The 27,574-nt window shown below is 52.7% G+C and overlaps 2 protein-coding genes across 18 annotated transcripts in view; both read right to left on the bottom strand.

Annotated features, from left to right (window-relative positions):
- Window positions 1-5,304, bottom strand: part of Kctd17 (potassium channel tetramerization domain containing 17) — a 10,514-nt gene extending 5,210 nt beyond the window's left edge. For 6 of the 7 annotated variants that reach the window (XM_055603088.1, XM_055603092.1, XM_055603089.1 and 3 more), the window contains exons 1-4: window positions 5,081-5,304; window positions 3,914-4,022; window positions 1,283-1,374; window positions 396-491 (exon numbers count right to left, since the gene is read on the bottom strand). In XM_055603088.1, the coding sequence (XP_055459063.1) occupies window positions 396-491; window positions 1,283-1,374; window positions 3,914-4,022; window positions 5,081-5,290 (507 nt within the window). In that variant the 5' untranslated portion in view covers window positions 5,291-5,304. Of the gene's footprint in view, window positions 1-395; window positions 492-1,282; window positions 1,375-3,913; window positions 4,023-4,298; window positions 4,426-5,080 lie in introns of those variants that run through there. The other variant, XM_055603087.1, reaches the window with a different exon arrangement.
- A 1,482-nt stretch (window positions 5,305-6,786) lies between these two features.
- Window positions 6,787-27,574, bottom strand: Mpst (mercaptopyruvate sulfurtransferase). Of its 11 annotated transcripts, none has more exons than XM_055602927.1 (6): window positions 26,994-27,574; window positions 23,195-23,816; window positions 16,918-18,857; window positions 13,355-16,317; window positions 12,794-12,964; window positions 6,787-12,326 (listed from the first exon to the last, which is right to left on the bottom strand). In XM_055602927.1, exons 1-3 carry the CDS (start codon window positions 27,072-27,074, stop codon window positions 18,559-18,561), a joined length of 1,002 nt encoding a protein of 333 aa, XP_055458902.1. In that variant the 5' UTR covers window positions 27,075-27,574; the 3' UTR covers window positions 6,787-12,326; window positions 12,794-12,964; window positions 13,355-16,317; window positions 16,918-18,558. The 11 variants fall into 11 exon arrangements, with proteins under 11 accessions (XP_055458902.1, XP_055458899.1, XP_055458903.1 ...); XM_055602924.1 differs by having other exon boundaries at window positions 6,787-11,534; XM_055602928.1 differs by having other exon boundaries at window positions 12,794-12,810.

The following is a 27,574-nucleotide window of genomic DNA, read 5'->3' as shown; positions in this document are numbered from 1 at the left end:
TCTTTCTTTCTTTCTTTCTTTCTTTCTTTCTTTCTTTCTTTCTTTCTTTCTCTCTCTTTCTTTCTTTCTCTTTCTTTCTTCCTTTCTCTCTCTCTCTCTCTCTCTCTCATTCTCTTTCATTTGGTTTTGGTTTTTCGAGACAGGGTGTCTCTGTGTAACCCTGGCTGTCCTGGACTTACTTTGTAGACCAGGCTGGCCTCTAACTCACAAAGATCTGCCTGCCTCTGCCTCCCCAAGTGCTGGGATTAAAGGCGTGCGCCACCATACCCAGTTAGCAGGCACTTTTCTAGTCTTGCTTAGTTCCATTCAAGAAGACTAAGGATTTGGGCTGGGGGATGTGGGGAATGGAGGCTGTAGAAAGGACAGGCTTAGGGTGTCCCCTGTGCCCGGCCCACCTGCTCGAAGCGCCAGCCATCAGACATGGTGGAGACCATCTGTGTGAGCTCCTCCTCCTGGCACTGCAGCACGCGGTACACATGCTTGGGTGGCACCTGTGGGCAAAAGGCTTCCATAGAGGGCACCTCCTAGGGCACCGGGCACCCAGCTGCTCCTTCCCCCAACTGTAGAACCATAGACGGGGGCAGGGAAGTTAGAACCGTAGAGGAAGGAGGGAACCATGCTCTGAATACCTACTCTGTGCCGGATGCAGCCCATGCAGGACTCACTCCTTCTGGGACCCTTACGCACTATGGGATTTGATAACTTCGAGGCTCTCAGAGGTGCTCAGCTACTTGTCCAGGGTCACCAGCTCAAGGGTGGCAGAGCCATGTGTGGAATATGGGTGATTCAAGAAGAAAGCCCGGTAGGGCTTGGGAAGACATTCTGGGTTACCAGTCTAGTCAGACTGTCACCTCTTTAACCCCTGTGGCTGGGAGGCGATGTCTCACCCCGTTTCCCAGAGAGGCCTGGGATCTGAGCGCTGAAATGCCAGCCCCAATGGCTCATGTGTACAGCCTGACTCCATGAAGTGGACATTTACTCATCATGCATGGCGGGGGGGGGGCGGCTGTGCTGCTACAGACATCCTCTGTCAGGGAGGGTAGCTAGGCAACCTTGGAGCATCTGTTTTCCACAGAGGAAAACAAAGAAGGGCATGATAACCCTTGGTCACACAGAGCAGGAGCCCAGGCGGAGGCGGGGGCAGAACGCTTGGCAGTATATATCTAGGCTGGGGCTGTGCTGGGTGGCCTGGGAGGCTTCTCCTTGCTAGGCTGCTCAGCCACCCCCTCTTCCCTCCTCCCCTACCCCCTCCCTCCACTGGCCCTGCTTGCTCTCTCCAAACCTGGGTCACTGTGTAGTCTTTCTCTTCCATCCTGTCTTTGATGATGCGAATCAGAGGGCCGATGTTGTAGAACTCAGCTTCCTCCAGGACCCCTGGGACACAGAGCAGCCCAGTCACCTCTACTGTCTCCATGTCCTATTCTCCTTGGACCCAGCCCACTTCCTGCTCTGGTCATATCCTAGATAGGGTCCGTGAGTTCAAGGGTCAAGAAAGAGGGAACATTTCAGGGGTAAGGATTTGATCAATTGGTAGAGTGGCTTTGATCAGCATGTACAAAGCCCTGGGTTTGAGCCCCAGTACTGGCCAAACCATGAGTGGTGATAAAAACACTTATAATCCTAGTACTTGGGAGGCAGAGGACATCCTTGGATACATAACAAGTTTGAGGCCAGCTTGGGCTACACAAGACCTGGTCCAACCCAAACAAAAGGGAACACTTTTTTCCTTGGTGTCCACATAAGAGGCTGAGATGTTTCTCGGCTAGCTCTGTCTCCTGTGCTGTGATGGGCATGTGACTCAGGACTACCTGCCAGTTCACAGCCCATAGCTGTTTTGGGCATCAAGAGAGAAGGCTCACTGGGGCTTTGCCCTAGAATACATAGGGAGAGCCCAGGCTGCCCACTGTGTGCCCTCATTTATCAAACACATGCTAATTGCCAGGCCTGTGCTGGGAACACCACATTCTTTATGGCACTTGTCAGAACCAGAAGTGAGTTCTTTCATTTATGTCCACCGAACAACTGGGGAAACGGAGGCTATGGGAGAGAAACAGCTTGTCCAAGGTCACGTGTCCTGTAAGCCGCAGAGGCAAGGCAAGCTCCACTTTCAGAGCTCTGAACCCCTCTGTGGAGGTCCTGGGATGTGGGGGAAGCAGTGGTCACGGTCTGTGTGTTGTAGACTGACCTGAGAGACCAGCCATCCCTCCTCCTGCTCACTGACGTGTAAAGAGCTCCCAGGAGTCCGTACTGCAGGAAGTCTCTGCAGGGCAGGGGGTTGCTGGGCTCTCTGGGGTTAGAGATCACCACAGACTATGCATGTCCCCTCAAAACGTAACCTAACTGCCATGTGATGGAGGGACCCTGGCCAGGGGGAGGTGAAGAGTCACAAGGATGAAAGCCCAAGGGTGTGAGAGCTCTGACGGAAGAGGCTGACAGGCCAGTGACACCCTGGCTGCATGGAACACACAAGTGGACACTTGGCAGCGGGGGAAAGAGTGAGGGCCACAAGCCCCACGATAGCACACTGACCCTGAATCAAAGCCTGAGGAGTAAGGAGGGATCAGCGGCTGTGGTTACAGTCCCCTGGCCTCTGGTATTTCCTTACAGCAGCTGGAACTAGGTTGGAGGGTGTGTGTGTGTGGGGGGAACTGGGCGTGTGTGGTGGGGAAGGGGAGTTCTGATCTCCATTAGTGCCCAGAAATCTCCCAGGCCCTGGCAGAGAGGAACACTGAGCTGTGCCTAGGCGAGGCAGCTCCATGCTTTGAAAAACTTCCATCTACCGTCCCACTGCTTACTGAGGTGGGTGCGAGTGTTGCTACACTTCACAGACCCAGAGAGGTTAATTAACATGTCCACTGCCTCACTGCCTCCTCCCGAACTCCATCTCTTCAGACACTCCCCAGTCCCGGCTGAAGATGTCAGAGCACCAGGGCTTCAAGGAGCCAGAACCTGTAAACAGGTATTGGCTGTGACGTGGCCTCCCAGAGGGACCCGATGCTGAGCCCAGGCCGCGTCCATGTGATCTGTTCCCCTTGGACTGCTAGGCAGCCATCAGTAGGCTGGGCAGAGCCAGCTAACTACCTAACAATGAGCTCTGAGCATGATGCCCTCCCTGTCCTTTGGGGAACCTTCAGGTCACTGTACCCCATCGAGATCAGCCAGAGAAGATCATTGCAATAGAGACACCCACAGGTACACAGGACCCATCCGTAGTCCCAACAGGCACTCTTCCGAACATGGGTCATGATGCCCCTTTTGTAGGCACCAGTGGAGACTCAGCAAAGCCTGTCCAAGCTGTCCTGGTCTGATACAGAGCTATACTCAAGTGTACAGAGGAGAGCTAGTTTGGGGATGACTGTAGCCCCTGCCCCTTGTCCGTCCTTCACACTGCGTCCATGTCAGCCGGATCCAGATGAGAACCCTCACAGGCCCAGGAAGGACCAAACTTACACTGGACACAGTGCTGCCCACTTCCTGTAATGAGCCACTGGGTTGTGGAGGCTGCCAGCTTTGGGGAGAATCACCAGCTTCATCCACGGGCTGATGGGGGGCTGGTGGGAAGCCCTCCTCCCACCCCCACCCCCACTCCCCCGCTTGGGAGATGCAGAATAAGGCAGAGAAAGAAGACCCGACCCTTTCCCCATCCAGCCTGGGACATCACAGGCCACACCTGGCTTGCCAAAAGGCCAGGGAGAAAGGTCATTCAATCCCAAAGACAACAAAAGCCTCCGGGGAGCCTCATTGGCTCTTTTTTTCCACTTCCTGTTTCCACATCATTTCCCCAAGAGCACCCAGTGACAGCTTGGGTCTGTCAGCTCGGCAGAGACCTGGAGAATGAAACCCCACTCTAGGACAGGCAGAAAATCATGGGGGAAAGCAGATGTAACCAGCCCAGCACAACGGACCAACTCACCCTCCTCAGCCATGTCCTTGTCCAGCACCAGTTTGCCATGCCTGAGGAAGTTCAATATGGGCCCGAAGTAGGTGGGGTCTCGGTCAATGAGGTAGGCCCCGGTCTCATCCTGTGGACGAGATGACCACAGGCAGTGTGAGGTATGCAAGCTTCCCCCAGCCCAGCCCCACACATAAGCTCAATTCACCGAAGGCTGGAAAAGGGAGAGAGGAAATGGGGAGAGATGGAGCAGCAAGGCTCCGGGTTCCAGCCCTGCCTCTGCCTTTTCTAGGTTGTGTGACCTTGAGCCAATCATCTGGCCTCTCGGAGCATCTCTTCTCTCACCCATAATTAGAGGATTAAGTGTGATCGTAGAGTAGGACAGGACTTCCGGAGTGGCCCCTACCTCGGCACAGGACCCAGCGAACTCCCTCCTGAGAAAGTTTCCCTCTTGGAGGTTGTGCCCCAAGCCAACCCCACTATCCACCAGATGTCTGCAAGTTTCCAAAGCAGCTGCTCTCCGATTGGACATCCACAGCCTACAGGGGAGCCAGCAGGGGGCTCACCCAAGGGCACAGTGGGAGAGGGCCACAGGATGGGAGCCAGGGGACTTTGGCAAGCCCACTCCAGAGACCTTGCACGTGAGGAGGCCAAAGTCTGAGTGCAAGGAAGTCCTTCCTATCCCTCTACCCCAGACTCCTCCTGGGTCATTCTAGGAGTTGGTAGGAGAGCAGGGTGAGCCCACAAGTCGTATCTGCAAAGCCAGGGCTCTTCCCCACATGAAGCCCAGCTCCAAGACACTCAGGCCTCCTCCGCCCAGTTCCTTGCACCCTTCAGTTGCCCACACCCCAAGGGCGTGGAGAAGCAGCCGCATCAACTCCGTTCCTAACGCTGGAGTCAGCCGGGCCGTACGGAAGGCCGGACTTCTCCGTCCCTCCCCACCGCTCCACAGCAAGGGAGCGTCCCGGATCCGAGGCAGCGCTCCAAGACTCCAAATGGCCGCGGCCTGTGCTGTCCCGTTGCTACGGCAATGGGTACAATGATCCCTCTCCGCCCGGCTTCCTCCCCCTCTTCCTGCGCGGGCTCCCCGCCTCCGAACCCTAGGAAAGCTACACCACCCAGGCCTGAGGCAGAGGGACGCGCAGGCGGGACAGTTCTAGAGCGCGGACCCGGGGTCAGCGGGCTCACCCTGTCGGACTGCAGCTCTTCGCCCTGGCACAGGCGGCTGAGGAAGGACTTCTGCTCCCGGCACAGCGTCTGGCGGGTGGTCAGGAACACCGTGCCCCCCACGTTCAGCCGCACCCACTTGCCCCAGCCGCCCCCGGCGCGGCCACCCGCCCCCGCCGGTGGCGCTGCCTCCCCGGCCTCCATCCTCATCGCCGGCCGCGGTGTCTGCATCCTTCCCTCCGCGCGCCGCGGGCGGGTACCAGGCACGGAGCATGCCGGGAGCTGTAGTCTGGAGCCAGGGCTGGGATGCGCTGCTCTTGTCCTGGCGTGTCTCGGACAGCAGGTCCCGCCCCACATTACCTTTTTTGGCGGCCGCTTGGCCAGACTGTTTGGTTTGCAGAACGCCAGGGTCCTAGGAAAACGGGGATCCCGCAGTCGGCTATTCCTCCGATTTGCTCCTTTGTGCGGGGGCCCCAGCTGAGGAATGACTGACCTGAGAAGAACTTTCTTCCTCCAGAGATTCCTATATTTACCTGTACCTACTTTTTAATAGGCTCGAGAGCCTGTATGTGAACTTTTGCATATACGTGTGTGCCAGTGTGTGCGCGCGCGCTCGTGCGCGTGTCCGTTGAAGGGGTTGGAACCCAGGACCTCTGGTATGCTAAACCACTGAGCCACACAGCACCATTTCTTTCTGTTCTGTGTTTGGCAGAGGATCATAGGGATGAGGGCGGGTCACCTCTACCTCCTCCTAAATTCTTTGAGGACATGTAGTTGGATTTAGGGTTGGTTGAACATTTCTGTGTGCCAGAAAGCGGTGTGAACATACATACGTATTACTCATTTCAGCTTCCTGCAGGCCTGTCATGCTCACATCACCAAAACAGCAGCACAGGTGGGGCCCCATACCAGAGTTTGTTTCCTGTGCTTTCCCAGGGTTGTCAAGGATCAGGCCCAGGACTCCCACAGTGATGCTCCACCCAGCTCCCTGCACCTCTCATCTGCCCACAGTCCAGGGGCAAGCAGAGTCAGACACATCAACTCCTTTCCCAGCTCTGGAGTCAGTCTGGACAGAGTGGCTTGAGGGGTGTGAAGGCAGCCCTGGCTTGTAGCGCTTGTGGGGCAGATCATAAGGGTCTGCAGGGTAGTCTGGAGGGGGCAGAAGCCAGAGTGCTCAGGACACCAGTCTTGGGCTAGTCTGAACGAACAGAGTCTGCTTAAGGAGTGGTCGTCCAGAAGACAAAGCTCAGGTCCAGGCTCCCCTGATGCCACGTGATTCCATAAATAGGCTAGAACTGAAGCTTGGAGACCTGGTAGCCTGCACAGGTCTGCTCTGCAAGACAGGGGAAGGAAATAGCCCCTCCCCCATGTTTTTGAGACCCCCTCCTCCCCCTGCTGCCTCTCCCCATGTGGAGTGTGGGCTGTGAAACAGGACTGAGGGGGCACCAAGGCTCTCAGCAAAGCCGGAATGCCGCTGGGACTGGTGTTCAGGGTGATTATTGGGATGGGGAACTAGGTGGGAAGGAAAAATTGGTGTGTGGGGGGAACATATTTCATGGACATGATCTCTGCTGTTCTCCCCTCACTGTTCAGTGAGCTCTTGAGGACAGTTGTCCCTTTTAAGACAACACAGCAGGTACCCAAAGTACCAAACCCTGGACCTGACTTAGGGATGGCCTAGTTTCACTTTTCTGTTGATGTAATATTAACATCCTGCCAAAGCCGACTTGGGGGAAAAATGTTTTATTTGGCTCATAACTCCAGGTCACATCCTTTCCTTGTCGGGAAGTCAAGGTGGCAGGACCTTGAAGACGCTGGTCACATCCACAATGGAGAGCAGAGAGAGAATGAATGCAATGTGCTTGTACTCCATTCACTTCATCTACTCTCACACAGTCCTGGACCCAACCCTAGGAAATGGTGCCACCCACAGTGGGCTGGTCTCTCCACGTCAACTAACATAATCAAGACAATCTCGAACAGACATGCCCACAGGCCAACCTGATTTAGACAGTTCATGACCTCTCTTCTCAGGTGATTCTAAACTGTGTCAAGTTGACAATCAAAACTCGACATCACTGAGGAGGTGAGTGGAGCAAACCCCTTATAAAGATGGAAAGCAGGTCTTCCTCCTACAGGTGTCCTCCAGCCAGGGCCCTGTTATAAGTGCCTGGCCATCGACACCAAAAGCAGTCAGCGAGGACAAGGTCATCAACCACTGTGTTCTCAAATCAGGCTCAGCCGAGGGAGGTGGCTCAAGCCTTTAATCCCAGCACTCAGGGAGGCATAGGCAGGCAGATCTCTGTGAGTTCGAGGCCAGCCTGGTCTGCAAAGTGAGTCCAGGACAGCCAAGGCTACACAAAAAGACCCTGTCTTGAAAACACAAAACAAAACAGAAGAAGGAGGAGGAGGAGGCAGGAGGGAGGGAGGGAGGGAGGGAGGGGAAAAGGAAGGAAGGAAGGAAAGAAGGAAAGAAGGAGAGAAGGAAAGAAAGCCCATGCTCTTGGTATTCTGTCATGAGAATGGTGATGGCATCAGCCACCAGAGCGGCAGGTACTGTTCACTGAGGGATTTTTCTGGTTCAAGTGGGCTGTTACCATTCTGAGACTTGAATACGGATCCTACTTCTCCATGTCTATCTTATGGTACATAAAATAAGGCTCAGGGACTGTGGGCTTGTCCAGTCAGTGCTGGAAGAGGCTCTGACTCAAAGGTTGTCCCACCCTCCTCAGGTCCTGTGGCAACCCTGCAGTGGCTCTCTTGAGGCCACACCACAGGGGAGAGGACCGCAGTCCACACACCTGCTGGTGACTCTGGGCCCAGCACAGTTCAGGGCACTGTCCTGTTTGGCTCCGATCCCAGAGGTGTCACATGGAGGCTGGGCCAGTCCCCTGAGGTAGGTTTGCCTCAATTTTCCCTCCTTCTTTCAGAACTCCTGCCTGGGTGGCAGAGCCCCTTCAAACAGATTCCTGAAGTTCTCCCCCTGTGTTAATGTTTCGTTACTGTAACAAAGTACCTGAGTAAAATCACTTGAAAGGAGAAAGAGTTATTATGTTTTGCTCGGTTTCCGTGGTTTCATTGACTGTTGATTTTAGTTTCCCTTTTTAGGGGTGGGGTGGGGTTGAACCTAGGTCAATCTGCTCATCTTGTTGTGGGAAAGAAGGAAGAGAGAGAGGTTCTACCGTTCTGAAGCATGTCCCACAGTGACCCACTTCCTCCTCCTAGGTCCTATCTCTGAATAGCCCATTTAGCTTGGAACTCATCAGTGGGTTAATCCACTGATAAAATGGCTCCTTGTGCTAATCATCCCCAATGATGCCGTGAGCTGGGGACCAAGTTTTCACAAATGAGCTGGGTAGGGAGCACTTCAGATCTAAACACAACCCCTTCGAAGTGACACCCCCCCCCCAAAAGCGGGTCACATCGAAAGCCAGGTAACAAGGTCCAAGTCCCGTAAACAGCCCACAGCTGCCACTATATTCCTTCCCATTTCTGCCTGGGCTTTGGTCTGGCCCCTTTGGGGAGGGAATGCATGGCAGACTAGGAGGATCTTCATCCAACTGTGGAAACGTCCTCAGCCCTTCTTTCCAGGTGTCTTTCATGTATCACTGGGTATGCTGAGCACCTACTCTGTGCCAAGATTGAAACCTGGAGATGAAGATGTCAGAGGTGGCCCCTGTCTTTCACCCGGGCTTGCTTGCTTCAGGGAAGGTGGGCTTGAGAGGGTGAGGAAAAAGCCCAGAATCCTGGCAGCCAGACTGCAGTCACGCATTGTCTTATCTTTGTGGTTTGTTTATTTGCATGGGGTTTTTGCTGCTTCCTCAGAAGACAATTGGGAAACACTTAGCATTCTTTAGATACTTTCCAGGAAGGTGGCTAAGCCTGAAGAGAGTCAAACTTTAAATTCTCCACTGCCCCCTTTGGGCCTATCTGATGCTTTTCCGGAGGTCCTGGTTCAGCCAGAAATGGGGACAGGTGAGAGCGGAGCACAGGGGTGTAGTCTCCCACACAAGGCTGCCAACCAGCAGCCCAGCTCTGTGGCTTATCTGCTGGATGGCCTTGGAAAGGTCACGCACTCTCTCTGAACCTTATTCCCCCACCTATAAAACGAGACCGACAGCAGCTGTGAAGAAGCGGTCAGTCACGAAAGAGGAGTGCTCACCATGCCAGCTACACGGAGGCCAGAGAGCATCAGCTTTTATGAAGCCAGCCAGCTATTCTGTCAAGAGCGTTGCTTGAGCCAAAGGTTGTCTCATTAGCCGTGGGTCAGCCAGCCTACCACCCACTCCATGCTGGGACTCCAAGGGAAGGCAGGAAGACAGGCTACCCCTAAATCCTCCAGGACAGAGTAGCTGCCGTTGCATGCTAAGCCCCACGGCCCAAAGTGACCCTCCAGTCATTCCACTGTAGGGTCTCAGAAGACCCCCTGAGTTCTCATCTGAGCACATCGCTCGTGGGCTGTCCCATTTCAAGTGTTCTCCTTTTAGCAGCACCTAGCACCTGAGTGGCTTGTGTCACCTCTGCTGGCAGTTCTGTGACAAAGATGTCATTCATTTTGTTCTCCCCACCTCCAAGTTCAGAATGTCAGAACATCCCTATTAGCTTCAAGCCCTTGTTTGGTTCCTCATGTCAGATCCAATTCCACCCCCACCTGGGGGTGGGCTCTGCGCTCATGCTGTGTGGGTGCCGCCTGGCAGTCAGCACCCCGTGCCGGGTCACACGAGGAGATGGAGTGGGTCAGAGAACACACATCTAGCCGTGGGAACTCTTCTCACTGAGCAACAGGCTTCGAAAGTCCAGGGTCTGAATCTGTCCCGTGGTCCTCCACTCATGACATCTGGCTCGCTGGGTCTGCAGCCTCGTCAAACCTCACCTTACACTATTTGCAATAATCAAGCCATGGTGTTAGTTCATTTCGCAACCTCCCAGTGTCCTTCCAGGTAATGAAGGTTGGCTCCCACGATGGAACACCTACAGTGTGCTGAGGCTTGGTAAAGGTGGGGTCCTGGGTAGGGGGGAGAACAGACCCACAGGCCTGGATGTTCCTAACAACTGCATTGCCATGTTTTCACTTAGAATGTTCTAGAATTTTAGCAGATGTTCACCAATATTGTCTCAGGGGTTGGGGCTTGGTTTCCGAGAAAGCCCAGGGTGGGGTGCACACCGGTAATCCTACAACTTGGAGAAAGACTGCATAGGAAGTTTGAGGTCAGCCTAGGCTGGGGAGACCCTGTCTCAAAGATACATAGATAGAGAGATGATAGATAGATAGATAGATAGATAGATAGATAGATAGATAGATAGATAAAATGAGCCCTCCATCCGTCCCTTGAGCTCACAGGACTTGAGCTCACAGCCCATAACTCTCTCCCATTCCATGGGGTGCCTTTACAACTCCACTTAAAATGTTGTGAAAGGGCAGTCTGAGGCCAAGCATGGTGACACACACCTTTAATCCTAGCACTTGAGAGGCAGAGGCAGGAGAATCTCTGTGAGTTTGATGCCAGCCCGGGATATACAAGGCTAGTTCCAAGAGAGCCAAGACTGTATAAAGAGACCCTGTTTCAAAACAGGAAGAAAGGAAGGGGGAGGAAGGAGAAAGGGAGGGAGGGATGGGGAGAGGAAGGGACGGAGGGAAAGAGGAAGGAAGAAAGGAAAGAAGGAAAAGAAGACAGGAAGGAAGGAAAAAAAGGAAGGAAGGAATTGCCTGCTCATGTTTTGCAGGCACAAACCTGTGATGTGACAGTAGCTGGCCTCCAGCAGAACCGCCTGGGCCTGGGAGCTGCTCCCTTCAGCCAGCAGGGGGCGCTCATCAGACCCCTCCGTCCTGAGAAGGAAGACACACTGACCTACCGGTTCCGCTGCGGTCTAGGTGGCTGGGTGTTCAGAAGCTTGGCTATGACCTGTGGCTTGTTTGTCTGTTCTCAACCTACACCGTGTGTCCCTCAGAATCCCAGCCCTGGCCATCCGCGCCAGGCACGTGGTGTGTGATCACTTTAATCCCAGTCTAGGCTGCGCTGAAAGGATCCAGAGGAAAGTTCCCGCTCCATCCTATCCTCCCCCACCCCGCCCCCATCTGTGACCTTCTGCAGAGGCAGCTCCTGGTGGCAGCCAAGGATACAAGCCGAAGAAAGGAAGGGCAGAGAAGACATCCCTTGCCCAGACTCTCTTCTGGTGGGACTTTCTTGAGACTAGAACACGTGTCTCAAACTGGCTAGTTCTGTTTTGTTTTCTGGTGGTTGTGGTTGTGGGGGGGGAGGCGTCCTTTGGAGCTCTCACTTCTGGGAATGGTTCAGTGGAATGCCCTTCCTCTGATAGGTCCTTGGATACTGCTCCAAGAATAACGCTATAGGTTGTGGGTCCCGACCTGTGGGTCTCGACTTCCTAGACAGTCCAACTGTCCTTAACCACTTTCATCGTGAGAACAGCTTTAGATGGTCTCTGTATCTTGTTTTCAGGATGTGGGTCCAGTTAGCTGCCCAGCGGAGACGGAATAAAAAAAAAAATGTATGAAAAATAAAAACGTTTATCTTCAGGCTTAAAGAAATGTTACAAAAATACTCCCCCATCCCTAAATATCACTGCTTCATTACCTTTGTCATCTACCCCTCCCTCTCTCTGCCTTTTCTTGCTCTCTAAGCAGTTTTTGTTCTTTTAATTAATAAATTGCCAAGTTGTCAGTTGTCAGTGGCTTCTTCCTTGTAAATTCAGCGAAGCTTTCTAACACCAGGCCCATTCCCCCGTGCCTACAGTATAGGCTCAGTATAGGATCCAGGTTGGGGTGAGGTGGCGATCGGGGGGAGGGCTAGGCCTGATACGATACTGTAACCTGTCTACAGATGTCCTCAAACTTCCATCTAATGTTCTTTCTAACTGAAGAAAAGACATGCAAAAACCAAAACCAAAAACAAATGAACAAACAAGAACAAAAACCATCTCCATCCAACCTGTCCGGTACTTGATCTGCCAGCTCCTGCCCTCACTCCTACTATGTCGCCTTGCTGTCCTGGAACTCAAGATCCTCTAGCCTCAGCCTCCTGAATGCTAGAATTCCAGATCTTCACCACCACACGGAGCCCCTCTGCTCTCTGCTGGTCTGCAGCGGCTCCTGTGTTTCGCTTTTGAAGCCCGTAGGTGACCTGTGTAGCGCGCTCTTCACTGTGGCTCTGGGTCCCCTCGCCACTGAGCTGCTTTCTCAGCAGCTGGGTGCCCCCTCCTGGAGAGGTGCTGAGGGTAGGTTTCCAAGCCCTGTGGTCGCCTCTCCTTCCTGAATAAATGATTTGTTGAGGAGAGAGGGGAGGGCATGCTGATTGTCTTCTCCTCCAGCTAATCTAGCTCATTATGAATCTCAGTATTCGCTGATTAATCCTGTGTGGAATAATCAACTGTGGTGATGGCCAAGCTCTGATTTTGTTATCTGCTTCTGTATTCACTGGGTGTCTGTCTATTGAACAGCCACCCCCTGTCTCCTGAGTTAATTAACTAACTAGTTAATATCAGTACAGAATATTAATTAATGCACATATTAATTAATTAAAATGTAGGCTATCGCTTAATATTAATGCCAACTACTAGAGTCTTTATTCTACGGGTTATATAATATGTTACTACTGTTATTTTTACACTTAAAATACCTAAGATTTGATTAATGGAAACTTCATCTTCAGGGCTTCTGTATCTCTTTGTCTTTAAATTACTGGACTGGGAATGTGAATGAACTGGTAGAGTGCTCACCTGCCGTACATGAAGGCCTGGATTCCATCCCCAGCACAGCATACAGATGTACAGCATGGCAAAGGATGGCAAATCCAGCGTTCGGGAGGTAGAGACAAGAGGGCCAGAAGTTCAACGTCATCCTCAGCTATACTGAGAAGCTGAGGCCATTCTGGGCCTGTGAGACCCTCTCTAATGAACACACACACACACACACACACACACGAAGCTATTAAGTGACTTAATACTTAATATTTTAAAATTGTAGTAAAGCATAAAAAACAATGAAATTAGACGACCTAAGAGATTTTAAGGCCAGTGTTCAGTGGCATAAAGTCATACTTCTGACATCACCCGCATGAAAACACTATTCCAGCATTACCACCATTGCCACGGTCCCCACCACCAACATCCTCACCGTCCTCAACAAATCACCATCCCCGCCATTCCCACAGTCCCCTTCATCCCCTTCATCCCCTTCATCCCCGCCATCCTCACCAGTACCACCACCACCTCCACCACCACCCCCTACCGCTACCATCCCTGCGAACAGCACCAGATGGAGAATGCACAAATGCTCACCACGTTCTCTCCCAGCTCCAGCAGCGACCAGGTTCTTCGCACGGATAATGCAGCTTAAACGCCCGCCTGGCCAGGTTCACAGCCCTGAGGTCATTGCTCCTGTGGGCCCTTAGTGAACAGCGCAAGTTAGGATAGTGTGTCTAGTGTGTCTAGCCACGTGTTTCTAGTCCCACACGTGGCTGCACACAGAGACACACGCTCGTACCCGTGCATGCACACAATCACGTGCGTTCATTTCTCTCTCTCCTTCCCCTCAGAACCCTGAGGTCACTGACACTTCTAACTCTGACCCAGGATGGTGAGTCACCTCTCCCCTGCTGCCTTGTTTTCCTCTCTCTAGCAAAGAAGACGTTGGTTTCCAGGTTTCTGGATTTGCTCGTTTTGTCTTTTGTCTGAAACACACACAGTCCTAGCAGCCGAATGTCACCTTCAAGTATTGCCTGGATGGGCTGAGGCGCTGAGAGAGCCAAGGGCTTGTCTCTGCCTGAATCACAGCTGGCTTAGCTTGCTACGGAAAGTGCTGTGTTCCGTTCTCATCACCACTGCCGATTGATTGGTTGGTTAATTGGTTGGGATTATTTTTTGGCTTGGTTTGGTTTCGGTTGTCACAAATCTATAAGCAGGAAAACACAAAAGTACAGTTCCAGGACTCCACCGATCCTGATATTTCCGCACATCCCCATTGGTTCTCATTCCTTTCTGAGTTATTCTTTCCCATGACATTTTACAGGAGTGAACAGGACCACGTCTCTTTCTGAACTTCCGTTTTCTTACACAGTAGGAACCGCAGCCGGTACTGTGCATGGTCTTTTCTGCTTTACTTTTTTCACTTAACACTTTGTCTTAGGCCTCATATCAAAGTTTGATAGGCTTTGTTAACTTCCTATCTCTCTCTTTCATTTTTAAAATGTTTCTGTCACCAATATTATTATTATGTGTGTGTGTCTCAGGTTGTCAGGCTTATGCGGTAAGTATTTTTACCTGATGAGCCATCTCACTGACCTTTCTCTCTCTCTCTCTCTCTCTCTCTCTCTCTCTCTCAGGGCTAGAGAGACAGCTTAGCACTTAAGAGAACTTGCTGTTCTTCCAGAGGATCCCAGTTCATTTTCCAGCCCCAGCTCCTCTGACGGCACCTACATACATGTATTGTACAAGCATACACACAAATTAATTTTTTTAATCTTTATAAAATAAGTAAAACAAGGTCTTGCTATGTTGTTGAGGCTGGCTTCGAACTCTCAGTCACCCTGCCTCTGCCTCCTTGGGGTTACAGTTGGCCACCAAGTCCACCATGCCCATCACACCCACCATGCCCTAACACTGGTTGATAAATTTATTGCTATTGAAGTCAAAGTTTTCTCTCCCTTCTCTATTGTTTGAGTGTCTTCAGAATGTCTATTTGCATATGTTAATTTTTACAGGACTGATTAACTGTTTAGGTAGCTCTTAGTCTTAATTCTCTGTGGTATTTCAAGTCATATTACTTGAAAAGAAAATAAAAGATTTGCTTTCCTTCTGTCTTTCAGATTTTTATTTGTTTGTCCTAGGCTGGCCTGAAGTTCCTCATTCTCCTGCTTCAGCCACCAGAAATTACAGGCATGTGTCACCGTGCTTGACCAGTAATTAATATTGTAAAAATCAGTTATTTTATTTATTTATTTATTTTTGGGTTTTTGAGACAGGGTTTCTCTGTGTAGCCTTGACTGTCCTGGAAGTCCCTCTGTAGCTCAGGCTGGCCTTGAACACACAGAGATCTGCCTGCCTCTGCCTAAGTGCTGGTATTAATAGTGTGTGCCACCACTCCTGGTTTTATTCCATTTTGTTCTATTATTTTATTTTATTTTGAGACAGGGTTTCTCCGTGTAGCCCTGGCTGTCCTGAAACTTGCTCTGTTGACCAGGCTGGCCTCAAATTCAGAGATCTGCCTCTGCCTCCCAAGTGCTGGGATTAAAGGTGTGCACCATCATGACTGGATGAAGATTTGCTGCTTAAGATCATGAGGCTTCCAGTTACCTTGACAGTGATCCTTTCTTCTGGTGACTCACCCTCCCCTGTGCTCACTGGCTGACGGTCTTCCAGCATGTGCCAGGGCTCCCCTGAGCCTGGAAAAATTCTTGTTTCTGTATCTCAGAAGAAAAGCCGAGGCCCAGGAATACAGTTTCTGGGCAAGGCCAACTCCGAAGTGCCAGGCATAGGACTGCACTGATCCACGATTCAACTATCTTGTCAGTGGGTGCTTTGGACCATGACCCTTATTGGCAATGGTGCGGAAAACTGGAACATTCTGATACAGCTGGTTAGACAGGGCTGGGAAAGGCCTCAGCACGGTGGGGGTGCTCAGCAAATATTTGTCAGTCGGACAAAACTCTGGCCATTGCTGGTGTTGCAAGCTCCTCCTTGGATCCCACAGAGTGGGGGTGGGGAGGGGTGCTTGCCGGCTGAGGCGGGGCCTGCAGAGGGCAGTCAATTATTCTGGGGTTCACCCTCACAGGAGGCAGGGCAGAGCTCGGAGGTGGCCCTGGGTCATTGCTGGAAGACCCTGGCTAAGTTCAGGTTTCCTCAAAATCTGTTCCCATTGCGTCGGATTTTCCAAGGACAGAAAAGCCTCAGCTGGGTAGTCTTGAGTGGGGGGTGGGTCGAGAGTTTCTGGCTGAAAACCCATCCCTCAAGCCTCCCCTAGAGCTGTGGAAGCGATTTGCCATGTGTCATGCATGTGGTGCACATATTTCTGTCCTCTGTAAATCTGGAAGAAGAGCGCAGGCGTGGTCCTCCGAGAGACCCCTGCACTGGATGGTTCTCCAGTGAGGCTCCCCTCAGGTTAGCTGTGCACTCCACCTCTCTCGAGTTCTTGTTCTGTTTTCCCTTATAAATGCAGCCTGTTAGAAAGCAGATCACTTCACGGTGCTCTTTACTCTCTGGAAAATGATCGAAGGTTTTGGTTTCCTCTCTTGGTTTGGAGGCTCCTGAAGCAAAGACACGATTCTTGTGTTAATTATTTTTGTCTCCTGATGCCAGAGAAAAAAAGGTAACCGTGCCTAGCTACTAAAAATATGCTAAAAATAAACACCGTTGGGGCTGGTTAGGCGGCTCAGTGGATAGAAGCACTTGCACCCAAGTAGGGTGACCTGAGTTTGATCCCTCAGACTGGGAAGGAGAGTCCTGACTCCCAGAGATGTTCTTGGATCTTATGTGAGCATTGTGGAGGGCAGAGAGAGAGGGAGAGAGAGAGAGAAAGAGGGAGAGAGAGGTAAAAAAAATGAAAAAGTGTAAAAATACAAAATAAGTAACTAAGTAAGTAAATAAACAAACCCAAACATTAGTAGTTGATTCTTACTGTGTCCAGCATCAGGCTGAAGTATTTCTGTACATTATGTTAGTTTATCCCTCCTTTTGCTTAAGGAAGAACAATGAGGTCAACTTAAAAGATGAGGAAATCAAAGCTAAGGGAGTCTGCAGCAAGCCCAGTTGGTCAGGAAGCCCCTGTGGAGAGGCTGGGTCAGGAGGGAGAAGGGCTCATGTCTCTCCTAGAACAGACTCCTCCAGGGAGACCAAGCAAGGCTCACCTGAGCCAAGCGGGAAGGGAGGAATTGGATGTGAAACTGGGGGGCTTCACATCAGTTGAGGGGCTGAGAGTGTCTCTGCCTCTGCTGTTCCTGACGGCTGCTGTCCACCGTCCTTTGCTTGTGAGGTAGTGTTCTCTCCTTGGAGTCTCATAGTTGGACATCAACTGGCATCTGTGGGGCAGAAGCCAAAAATGCTGCTGAGTGTCCAGTGGGTAGGGGAGGCCCTCAGGGCAGAGTTGTCCAGCCTGAGGCTGTCTGTGAAAGGTTTCTGTCTGACTCCCCCCTTCTGAAGTGACTGGCTTTTCACTTCACAGAACAGTGGGCAGGGCTCCAGGAGGGCGGGGCTTCCTTCAGAACTCTTGCTGCTGGTAGCAAGAGGCCATGCCACTGGCTCCTCCCTGTTCTGTGGACTTAACAGAATCAGAGAGGGAGCTCAGCATCAGGATCCTGGGCCTGGGTCCCAGCTCTGCAGGAAACACACCATGGTTAGGTACTGTCTCACTTTGGTATATTCCGAAGCTAAAACAGCTAATGCCACCTCCCAGGTCCTAGTGACAGCTGATGTGGTGCTTCTGGGAGGGCATTCAGGGAGAGGGGTCTGTAGCTTGGCTCTGTAGTACAGCAGTTCTCTAGCAGGTATGAGGCCCTGGGTTCAATTCCCTGCACTGCCAGAATGGGGCAGAAAACTCAGGGAAGGATGACCAAGAACTTTTTAGATACCTCTGCTCAGCTCTGCCAGAGAATAACTACAGACAGCAGTGTGTGGAGTCCCTCTTCTGGAACAGCGGGTAGGCTGGTTCTCTGGAGCAGAAAGGCTCAAAGCCCTCAGTCCCCCCATACTCCAGCAAGGTTGGAACAGCTGCCTATGCTGTGGACCTTTCTTTCTCCTGAAAGGACCTCCTCTGTTGTTCACCTGCATGTAAAAGGCTTCCTGTGGGGTCCCAGACAAGCCACAGCTAACTTCACCTGACATCACCCAGAGGCAGGGCTGTGGAGACATCATAATCGGTTTCGGGCTGGCGGGGCTTACATTCAGCCCTCAGGACCTCGGGTCTCAACACACACGCAGATCCACAGGCACACAAACTCACATGTGCACACATACAAATAAAATGAAGAGCCCAGAAGGCAGAGGGAGACGCCAGGATTGTGGGTGGATGAGTTTGTCACAGCATCTGAGAACAGGGTCTCTGAGGCCCCAGCATCAACCGAAGGCTACAATGTTTTCCCCCCAGGCCGGGAGACCTCCTAAAGCTGCTAGGTGTGCAGGGACCCCTGGCTCCTCAGGAAACAGACGTTCTCACAACCACAAAGCTTCTGTGCGTTTTGTTTTATTTCTCTACAGTGAAACAAGCTAGGTGGGCCCCAGCTTAGCACCTTGCAGGCTGGTCTGCTGCCTGGCCTCCCTCCCTCCCTCCCTCCCTCCCTCCTTCCCCTGGGTACCCTTTTATTGCCTGCCACCTTCATAGCTACCTCCACTGGGCTCCCAGGAGTCACTGGATCTCCCGGTCTCTGGGGTGTCACCCCAAACACCACCTGAGTTGTCTGAGGAAGGACCCTCCACAAAGCAGAGTCAGGGTGACCAGACTTGGCACTGCGGTGGTCAGGTGTCACTCAAGCTGTACTGTGTCCTGCCGGGCCTCACTGGGTCTTCCCTCGGCCCTCGGAGATGATATGCTCGGGCTGGGCACGCATGTACCACTCCACCCAGGAGCCGTCATAGACAGGCACGTCGGGTTTGCCACAGAGGAAGGCCCCTAGGGCCACGTGGCAGGCTGTGACACCGGAGCCACACGTGGCAACCAAGGGCTTGGACAGGTCCACCTTCTTTTCCTGGAACATGCGTTGGATCTCCTCTGGGCTCTTCTCCAGACCCTCCTTGGTCAGGAATTCAGTGAACGGGATGTTTATGGAGCCGGGGATATGGCCGGGTTCAATGCCTGCACAAGAGGGACACAGGAAGGGCAAGTTGAGTGATGCCTAGTGTTGCTGGTATTTGTGGTATCAAGCCCACCAAGGCAGAATGCCACACGGCTCCAACGACTTATCTTATCCTCCAGCTACCAGTGCTAGGCAGCCCCACTACACAGATGGCCAGCCTGAGGAACACCCAAAGCCACCAGACCCAGATAATTGCTGGCTCGAGTTTGAGCCCAAGACTCTACCAGAGTCACACAAGACCCTGAGCTTCCTGACTGTGAACCTTGGGGGCAGCAGAGCCATACACAGGACCTCTGTCCAACGAGAACTTGGGACAGGAGGAGGCCTAGAGACTGTGTACAGGGCAGACAGGCAATAATTAGATGATTGCTAGTGTGACAAGAATGCCCTGGGATTATAGCATAAAAATAGCAGCAGTACGCAAATCAGCTGACAAGGCAGAACGCTTGCTTCGCGCCTGACAGTACCTGGACCCCGTCAGCAGCATTTTCTCCTTTAATACCATCCAAATTCCACGAGAAGAAATGACTGCCACCCCCATCCCCAGGAGAACAAGGTGCAAACACTAGCATGCTCCAGCTGGCAGTGGGTAGAAAGAGTTGTAACCACCCCAGAGCCTGTGCTTGTACCTAGGGAGGGTGGGGCCTTCTCCCAGGATGAGTAGAAGCATGCAGATAGGAAGAGCCCAGGAATTAGGCAGAAAACATCATTGCTGCCAGGGCTCAGACAACAGGCCTGGACGACTTTGGGCTCCCCCTGGTCACCAGAGAAGTCAGGGTTTGTTTGTTTTTCTTTCTATTTTTCTTTTTTGTTTCAAGACAGGGCTTCTCTCTGTAGCCTTGGCTGTCTTGGACTCGCTTTGTAGACCAAGCTGGCCTCGAACACACAGCCATCCACCTGCCTCTGCCTCCCCGAGTGCTGGGATTACAGGTGTGTGACGACACACACCTGGCTGGGGAAAATCAGTCTGTATTCTTAAAGAGAATTCAGTCTTGATGCTGGGGGTGTGGCTCAGCGAGTAGATGGCTTGCCTAGCATGCATGAAGCCTTGGCTTTCACCCTCAGCACCCCCAAAAACAATTCTGGGGATGCCTGCCTGTGATCCCAGCACTTGGGAAGTGAAGGCAGGAGGATCAGAAGTTTAACGTTACTAAGTTACATAGTCATGTTTGAAGCCAACTTGGGCTACACAAGACTCTGTCCACAATAAAAAAAAAAAAAAAAAAGAAAGAAAAAAGTGTGGATTAGGAGGAGTGTGACTTTACCCATTGCTCGGAAGCCCCATGAGCTCCAACCTGCGTTTTGTCTCTAGATTTATTCCAGCCAGAGGTTGCTAAAGCCCTGTTTTCACAGGAAGGCTGAGACTCACACCACAGTGAAACCTCACAGCTGTCAGTTGGGCCATCTGGATCCTGAAATGCATCTGTGAGAAACTTCTGCCTTGGTTTCCCCGTACAGGGAGGGACAGACAGGTCTTTGTGGGAGCTGCTGGTCAGCACTGGTCTCCATCCTCCGAGGACAGCTAGAGACGGCATTCCTGGGCTCAGGGAGGATCCAGTGACTTGGTCATTCCCCAGTGAAGTGAGTCTCCTAAGTCAACCCAAGCAGTCTTTTGCAAAGCCCCGAGAGGAGCAGGCTATCCAGCCAGGGTGCAATGGCTAAGTCAAGTCAGGGCTTCCTACACCTCCAGCTTTACCAAGCAAAGCATGCACCCTGCCCTGCTGGACTGACACAGCAAATTGCAGCCGTGCTTGGCCAGGAAGTAGAAATGGTAAATGCTAAGAAGCCTTCCAGCCTGGTAGCCTGGATCGTGTTAACTAGGCTGTGAGGTCCTCACCATTCAGTCCCATCTACAGGTGAGTAAGGGCTGTAGAAAATAGTTGGCTATTAAGGGTTATTATGAAGCCTCAGATTATGATGGCGGCTGATTATCTATCCCACTATCATATCGATAAAAGACATAGGCACCTGTTAGATTTTTAAGATGTCTATACATTGGGGCTGAGTCTCTGCTTCCTTCTTCCCTACTCTCCTTCCTGCCTCTCCCCACCTAAGCTCCTTCTCCTGCAAGGCCTCTGACCTTAGCTCCGCCTACCTTACTTCTGCCCTGCCCGGGTGTGTAGGCAACTTTCTTTAGCCAGTCAGGGGTAATTTCTTCGGAGGCAAGGTTACACAGTTTATCACTTTGGTATACACAAGGGACTGTTCATAGAAGAGTAAGAATCTTGGGGGTGCAAGCAATTAACCTCTGAACGCAAAGCACCAGACAAATAAGTGTAGTTGATGGCAGGACACTCTAAATATGTCCGAAGGAGCATGGGTAGAGAAACACTGGCTGATGATGCCACTCCCCACCTCGTGGGTGCAGTTTATCTGAGTGTGCGAACAGAGCTGGGCAATTTAGTTACGTTTGCTCTTTTACCCCATGACATCGCACTGCGTTTCCCGTAACCTATTGTTCTCTTTATACACGTACAAGGGCCACCACCCAGAGGGGTGACCTGCCGGGTGCTACACAGGAAGTACAGCACAGCCAGGGCTCTGAAACAAAGCCTGTACCGGCAGAGAGGGCACAGGGCCATGGCTGGCTCCTGCACCCTAGCGGGCTGAAGAGAAATGATGGGGGAATTGCTGTTTGCTCACTGTTAAGTATGTGAGGAGTCTGAATCCAGAGAGGCTCCTTCCTGAGACCTCGGGCAAGGCGGCTATTCTAGGGCTATTTTCCTCACCTGCACAATGACAGTGCAGGAATCACTCCGGATTTTGAGGAGAATTGGTGCCTGGACCCCACAATTATCTGAAACATGTCCTATCATGTAATCTACACACACCCTCCTAACAATTAAAATGTCTCTAGGTTTTTCCCTGACTCCTTTCTCTCTCTTTTGAGTCTTGAGACAGGATCTCACTCTGTAGGTCAGCTGACCTGGAAATCACCATGTAGCCCAAGCTGGCCTGAAACTCATGGTCCACCTGTCTCAGCCTCCAAAACGCTGGCATCACAGCCACGAGGCGCTGCACCTATCCCTAGATTTCTTTCAATACCCATTACAGTTGTAAATGTTGGGAACAAGCAAAAGAAACTTGTTCCGAGTTCTACCATTTTGTTTTCAGACTCCATTTCATCACTGGGAAAAACTACATTCAGGGTACTAGGCCCTAGGGAATCTGGGGACTCCCCCATAGCTGAACAGCGTCTGTTGTAAAGGAAACAGTTATCTCGAGTCCAGACATCTCAGGGAAAACTTGAAACAACTGTCTGAGTCTAGCCATTTCAAGGACAACTTCTCCATCTTGCTGGCAAGGTCAACTAAGTTCAGGTTCTCAGGCCCAGGAACCTACTCCTATCCTGACGGATGGACATTTCCTTGTACAACCCCTTATGTTGAAATATGACCGAACAATACTACAGCCCACCCTGCTCCCCCCCACCTTATGGTTTCCTTCTTTAGATACGATGTACAGCGTCCCTTCAGGGTCATAGTTCAGCTCCTGAGCCTGTTCTGCGGCTCTGATCGGTCAGTATCGGCTTGATTATAATACATTTTTGTCACCTGCATTGACCTGGTATTTGAGTTCTGTTGGCTTTGAGTGGACCTCACAACAGTAAATGCTAAGGACAGGGGAAGGAAGAGCACAGCCTCAGCACAGACCAAAATAATAGTAGTAATAATAATAATAATAATAATAATAATAATAATAATAATAATACTTTTTGGAGGTTGTTTAAACATTGGCATGTGCTATCTGCCGGTACTGAAGGCTGGCTCTACCTATCTCCTGAGAGGTTTGAAAGGCTTACATCAGCATGGATGGCTATAGGCCTGTCTGCTTTGTGGGTCCCTTTCCACAGTACACAAGGGCTTTGCTTCGATAAGCCCAGGCCATAGGCAGCTGGCTTGGCCCTCACCTGGGGCACCAACCATTAAAATTTGGGCGACCCACCCTATCTCCCCCCCCCCCCATCAACTGCAGGCCACACTTCATCAGGACCAAGTATGGGTCCTTCCCTAAGCTCTGTGGGGACTGCCTTCCGGTATTTTGTGGTGGCCATAACACAGGCAATGTATTGCAGAGTTATTGGGCTGCTGTTGCGTTCTGGGTATCCTGGATTCTCAAGGGTGTGTAGGCAACCTCAGCCCAAAGTTCGGAAACTTTGAGGTGGTGTTGTGGCCTCCACTATAAGGAAGCCAGAGGCTTTCAAGTGAGGCGCCCAACAACCAACCCTTCTCCCTTGCTCGGTATGCATGAAAGGCCAGCACAAGGCTAGTCAGTGTCCAGCGCGCACACCAGCCTGTCCCCACGCCCTGATCCGCCAGTTTTCCTGGCGCGTTACCATCTCGGGGTTCCGGGTCAGTGCCTCGAAACCGCCCGGCCGCACGGGCGTCCACGACCTGGAAGCTCCGGGTCTCCAGGTTCTCCAGGATGTCCTCGTGGGTCTTGATGAAGGAGGGGTCGAGCTTCGCGGAGAACTCCGCCGGCTCCGAGGGGCTCCTGCCGGAGCTGATTGGCAGGTTCTGGCTCAGCCAGTGGCGGAGGCCGCCGTCCAGCAGCGACACGGAGCGGTGGCCGAAGACGCGGAACATCCACCAGACCCGCGGGGCGGAATAAAGGCCCTGGTCGCTGCCGTCGTAGATTACGACGTGCGTGGAGGCGCCCACGCCCAAGCTGCCCGCGTAGTCGGCGAAGTGCGCGGCGCTCGGCAGCATGTGGTCGTAGGGCGACGTGAGGTCGCTGCAGCGATCGATGTCAAAGAAGGCGGCGCCCGGGATGTGGCGCGCCTCGAACTCGCGGCGCGCGTCGCGGCCCAGCTTGGGCAGGTACCAGGAGGCATCCAGTAACTTCAGCGGCTGCGAGGCGCGCGGGGTCCGCAGGGCCTCCGCCACCCACTGCGCCGACACCAGCGCTCGGAAAAGCTGCGGGGCGGCCATGACCTTGGGGATGCTCGGATCGCGGGCCTGCAGGACAGTGAAGAGATCAGAATCGGGAGGCCCGCCTGTCAGGGGCTGAGGTTGCGGCCTGTGTGCTAATCGGCGGGGGTGGAGCCTGCGCACCGGCAGAGCAGAGTCCAGGAATGCAGACAGGGCCTGCGGTGAAGCCAGGTTCTGCCTTTATCACCCAGGGACGCCCCCTGCCAGGCCTTGAATAATACTCAGCTTCAATTGACGTTACCACCGTGGGCGACAGGAGAGGGTGGTGCGCGCCCCTCACTCTCTATTTTTTTTTCCCCTGGGTCGGGTGGAGCCAAGGACAGGTTCAATTGGAGCTTAAGTAAAGCAAACAAGGCCAAAGTTTCAGCCCTTCTCTAAGATGCAGCCCAGCTCCACAGCCAATCAAATCCGCTCATTCATTGAGCAGTTCTGGGTGTCCAATGGGAGCAATAACCGGCGTTCACCCTTAGCCCAGTATTACAACACTTGACAGGCAAGCCTCTCCCCAACCTGCCGAAGGAGCAGGCTTTAGGAGTTTGGTACTGTCACCTTCTTCTGAAAGCCACTGAGGCTTTGAGTCACCTCGCGTGGAAGCTCCTAAGTAACTATAATACCGGTACTTAGGAGACTGAGGTAGGAGGACCAGAGTTCAAGGACAGCCTAGTCTACATAGGAAGTTCCAGACCAGCCTGGACTACTCAGCAAAAACAAAACAAAACAAAACAACCAGAACCAGAACCAAACCAAACCAAACAACAAAAGCAAAACAAAACAAAACAAAACCACACACACAAACAACAGAAACCAGGGTATTAAGTGGAGATAGGCTTGAACCTGGGGTGGGGGCGGGGCAGAGCTGGTAGGCCCCAAAGCAACTCAAGCATCAAGGCAACTGGGAGTTTAGAGCGAGCACCAAGGTCTCTACCTCGGCCTGGATGGGAGGGAGAAGGTGGAAGGGCTTTCTGAAGGAAGCAGAAGCACACTAAGACTCAGGGAGAAAAACAAGGAGGTGAGCCAGGTAGTGGTGGCCCACACCTTTAATCCCAGCCAGAGGCAGAGGCAGGCAGATCTCTGAGTTCAAGGCCAGCCAGAGCAAGTTCCAGGACAGCCAGGGCTACACAGAGAAACTGTCTCAAAAAAGAAAACAACAACAACAACAACAAAGAACAAGAAAGGAAGTTGGTTGGTCATGGACTCCAGCTAAGGACTGATCGCAGTGTTTGCCATGCATTGGATGTGACAAGGGTATGTGCACAGAGGGCAGGGAAGCCAGGGCCGGTGGGACAATCCTTTCATGAAGGACAGAAGCAACTTCACCTCCATCATTCTAGGGAATTTTTGCCTCTCCATCTCTGATTTCAGAGTCAGACAGCACAAATGCCCTGGCACAGGCTGTTTGTGTGGGCATGATGGTTCCTCTGTGTGTGTGTGTGTGTGTGTGTGTGCGCGTGCAGGGCAGAGGACAATCTCAGATGTCAGATGGCGCCTCAGGCATTAGCCATTTTATTTCATTTTTGGGATAGGAGTCTTTCTGTGGCCTGGGACCCACCTTGGCTGGCTGCACACTGAGCCCCAGGGACGTACCTGTCTCCCCCCCCCCCCCCCCGTGCCGAGACTACAGGCATGCAACACGCCTTGTGTTGCTTATGTAGGCTGCGGGGACCCAACTTGGGGCCTTGTGCTTTCCCGGCAAGCTGGCTGAGCCATCTTCCCAGGAGCACCACCCTGCCCCCTTCACGGTCTCACTCTGTATCCCGGAACTTGAAAACATCTCCCTCCTGCCTTAGCTTCAGGAGTAGGGCCATTACAAGCATAAGCTGCTATGTCAGACTCCAAAAACCACCTCTTAATGAGACTGAAAAATAAATACAGAAGGGCCACCATTTACTCCACATACAGCTTCTTTGAATGATCGCCTAGGGTAGTTGAAAGCAAAGCTGTTGTAAAGTAAAGCGGCTCTTGAATCTACCCCTACATACTATCTTAGACTTCCAGAGGGTGGGGCTTCAGAGGTCTGAGGTCACCTGACCCCACCCCCCCTGTTTGATTGACAGCTATCACAAAGGACACTGGGCAGCAGAAAGAGGGCTATGGGTGTCCCTGAGGGGTGGAAAACAGGAAGAGAGTAGGTTCCTTTGCGCTTGGAGGGCCAGGATTCCAGGCGAGAATGCTCTCTCTGGAGGACTGTCAGGACACATAGAGCAGCTCCAGGCCATCCTAAGGCATATATGCCACACATATGCAGGGGCACGAGGGCACCTCCCCACCGGGACCCTCCTGGCACCGTCCCCACCGTCAAGCACAAGGCTCAGGGTACCCTTGGAAAATGCTAAGCAGTGTTTGAATTTTTGCAACACACAGCATTTCAGGGCAGGATCAATGTTTAATAACGGGTGGGGGTGGGGGTGGGGGGGAGGGGAGTCCAAGGGAAAAGCATTCCAGGGGAACAGAAGAGACTAAGAGAGGTGGGGTACAGCCAGTTTGCTAGAGCCATGCTCTGCCTCCAGATGTTTAACCAGTTGGCATTTACATAAATTTACAACGAAGCGGTAAAGATTGAAGGCCAAGGGGATTATATTCAAGGACGGGCAGGGAGACTAAGGCGGCTCCCACCGCTTTGGGCTTCAGGTCAGAAATTAATCCCTACTCCACTCCGCGCCCTAGAGCCTCCTGGCACTACCTGTTTCTCCTGTTGGGAGAAGTTTCAGCCCTATCCCGCAGGTTCGTCGAGGCCCTCGGCAGGGCCTCGCCACCGCAGGAGGGCCTGATAAACGTTAGTTTCATTCCATTCCACTGTGTTCTACTACTTTTTCCTCCTGGGGAGCCTTGGGTGTTCTCATCACAGGCCCTCTGAATGGCTTTGTGGGTTCTCTCGGACCTCCTACTTTCTCGGGGAGGCACCAGGACATTCCAAACCCCAGCCGGCCACTGCTACCTGCCTGCCTCTTACCCAACCCAACCCACAGGCGGGCACAAGGAACTCTGGACAGCCCCTTGTAAGGCAAGTTAGGGGAGCCCTGGAAACTCTCCTCTCGTAACCAGCACCCCCTCCTCCACTCCCGCGTGGTGACACGCTATGCACCCCCGAAGAGCACCCTCCCTCACAGGACGCGTTGGGTAGCAGACACTAGGGTCTCGCGCTCCCTGCTCCGCCATGTCACCCCCTCCCCGGGCCCTCAGAGGTCCCCTCCTTCCGCTACCAACCTGCGACCAGCCAAAGGGAGGAGACTCGGGCACAGCCCACTGCCTTAGCCACTCCGAGCAGCTGCTGGCTGCACCTTCCATTCCCCGGGCCGCGGGGGGAAGAACGCGCCGTGCAGCCGGGTTGCGTGCTGTCCCAGAGTCACCCGAGCCTTTCGTACCCCCCTTCGGGTGTGAAAAGCGTTATGCCAGGAGGGGGAAAACAGAATTTCGGTGCCGAGGTGCAGGAGCTGCTCAGAGTCCCGACTGTCTGCGAGAAAAGCACCCCCCATGGGAGGCGGCGCAATGGTGAGGGCCACTTGAGGACGCTCCCGGCTCCCGGTTTGAACCCGTCCGCCTCTCTGGAGTGTAAAGGCCGGTGCCAGCCAAGCTACTGGGGCGATTGGATCGCTGCGGGCCGCCCGGTGTGGGCCCGCTGGCTGGATCATAGCGGCGAAAAGAGGGCAGGGTACTGGGAGCGCCTTCACGGGATTGGGGCATTCCAGAAGCCAGAGGACCCAGGCTTCAGAAAACAGAAGCAGAAGGGCTGGCGAGTGGTCAGTGCGCCCGGAGAGAGAACTCGAAACCCGAGGGCCGTCTCCTCC

Source organism: Psammomys obesus, unplaced genomic scaffold (assembly GCF_907164565.1).
Source record: "Psammomys obesus unplaced genomic scaffold, mPsaObe1.curated_primary_1811, whole genome shotgun sequence".
Classification (NCBI taxonomy): Eukaryota; Metazoa; Chordata; class Mammalia; order Rodentia; family Muridae; genus Psammomys; species Psammomys obesus.
Note: the sequence above shows the minus strand (reverse complement) of the source record. Positions and strands in the feature narration are given on the sequence as shown.

Bases quoted from the DNA above. Each gene is read 5' to 3' on its own strand.
- Mpst (XM_055602919.1), bottom strand. From the start codon at position 27,074: ATGGAAGGTGCAGCCAGCAGCTGCTCGGAGTGGCTAAGGCAGTGGGCT. The intron at 23,817-26,993 runs GTTGGTAGCGGA...ACTGTCCTGCAG, and splicing joins CTCCCTTTGGCTGGTCGCAG to GCCCGCGATCCGAGCATCCC. The intron at 18,858-23,194 runs GTAACGCGCCAG...CCTCTTGTGCAG, and splicing joins TGACCCGGAACCCCGAGATG to GCATTGAACCCGGCCATATC.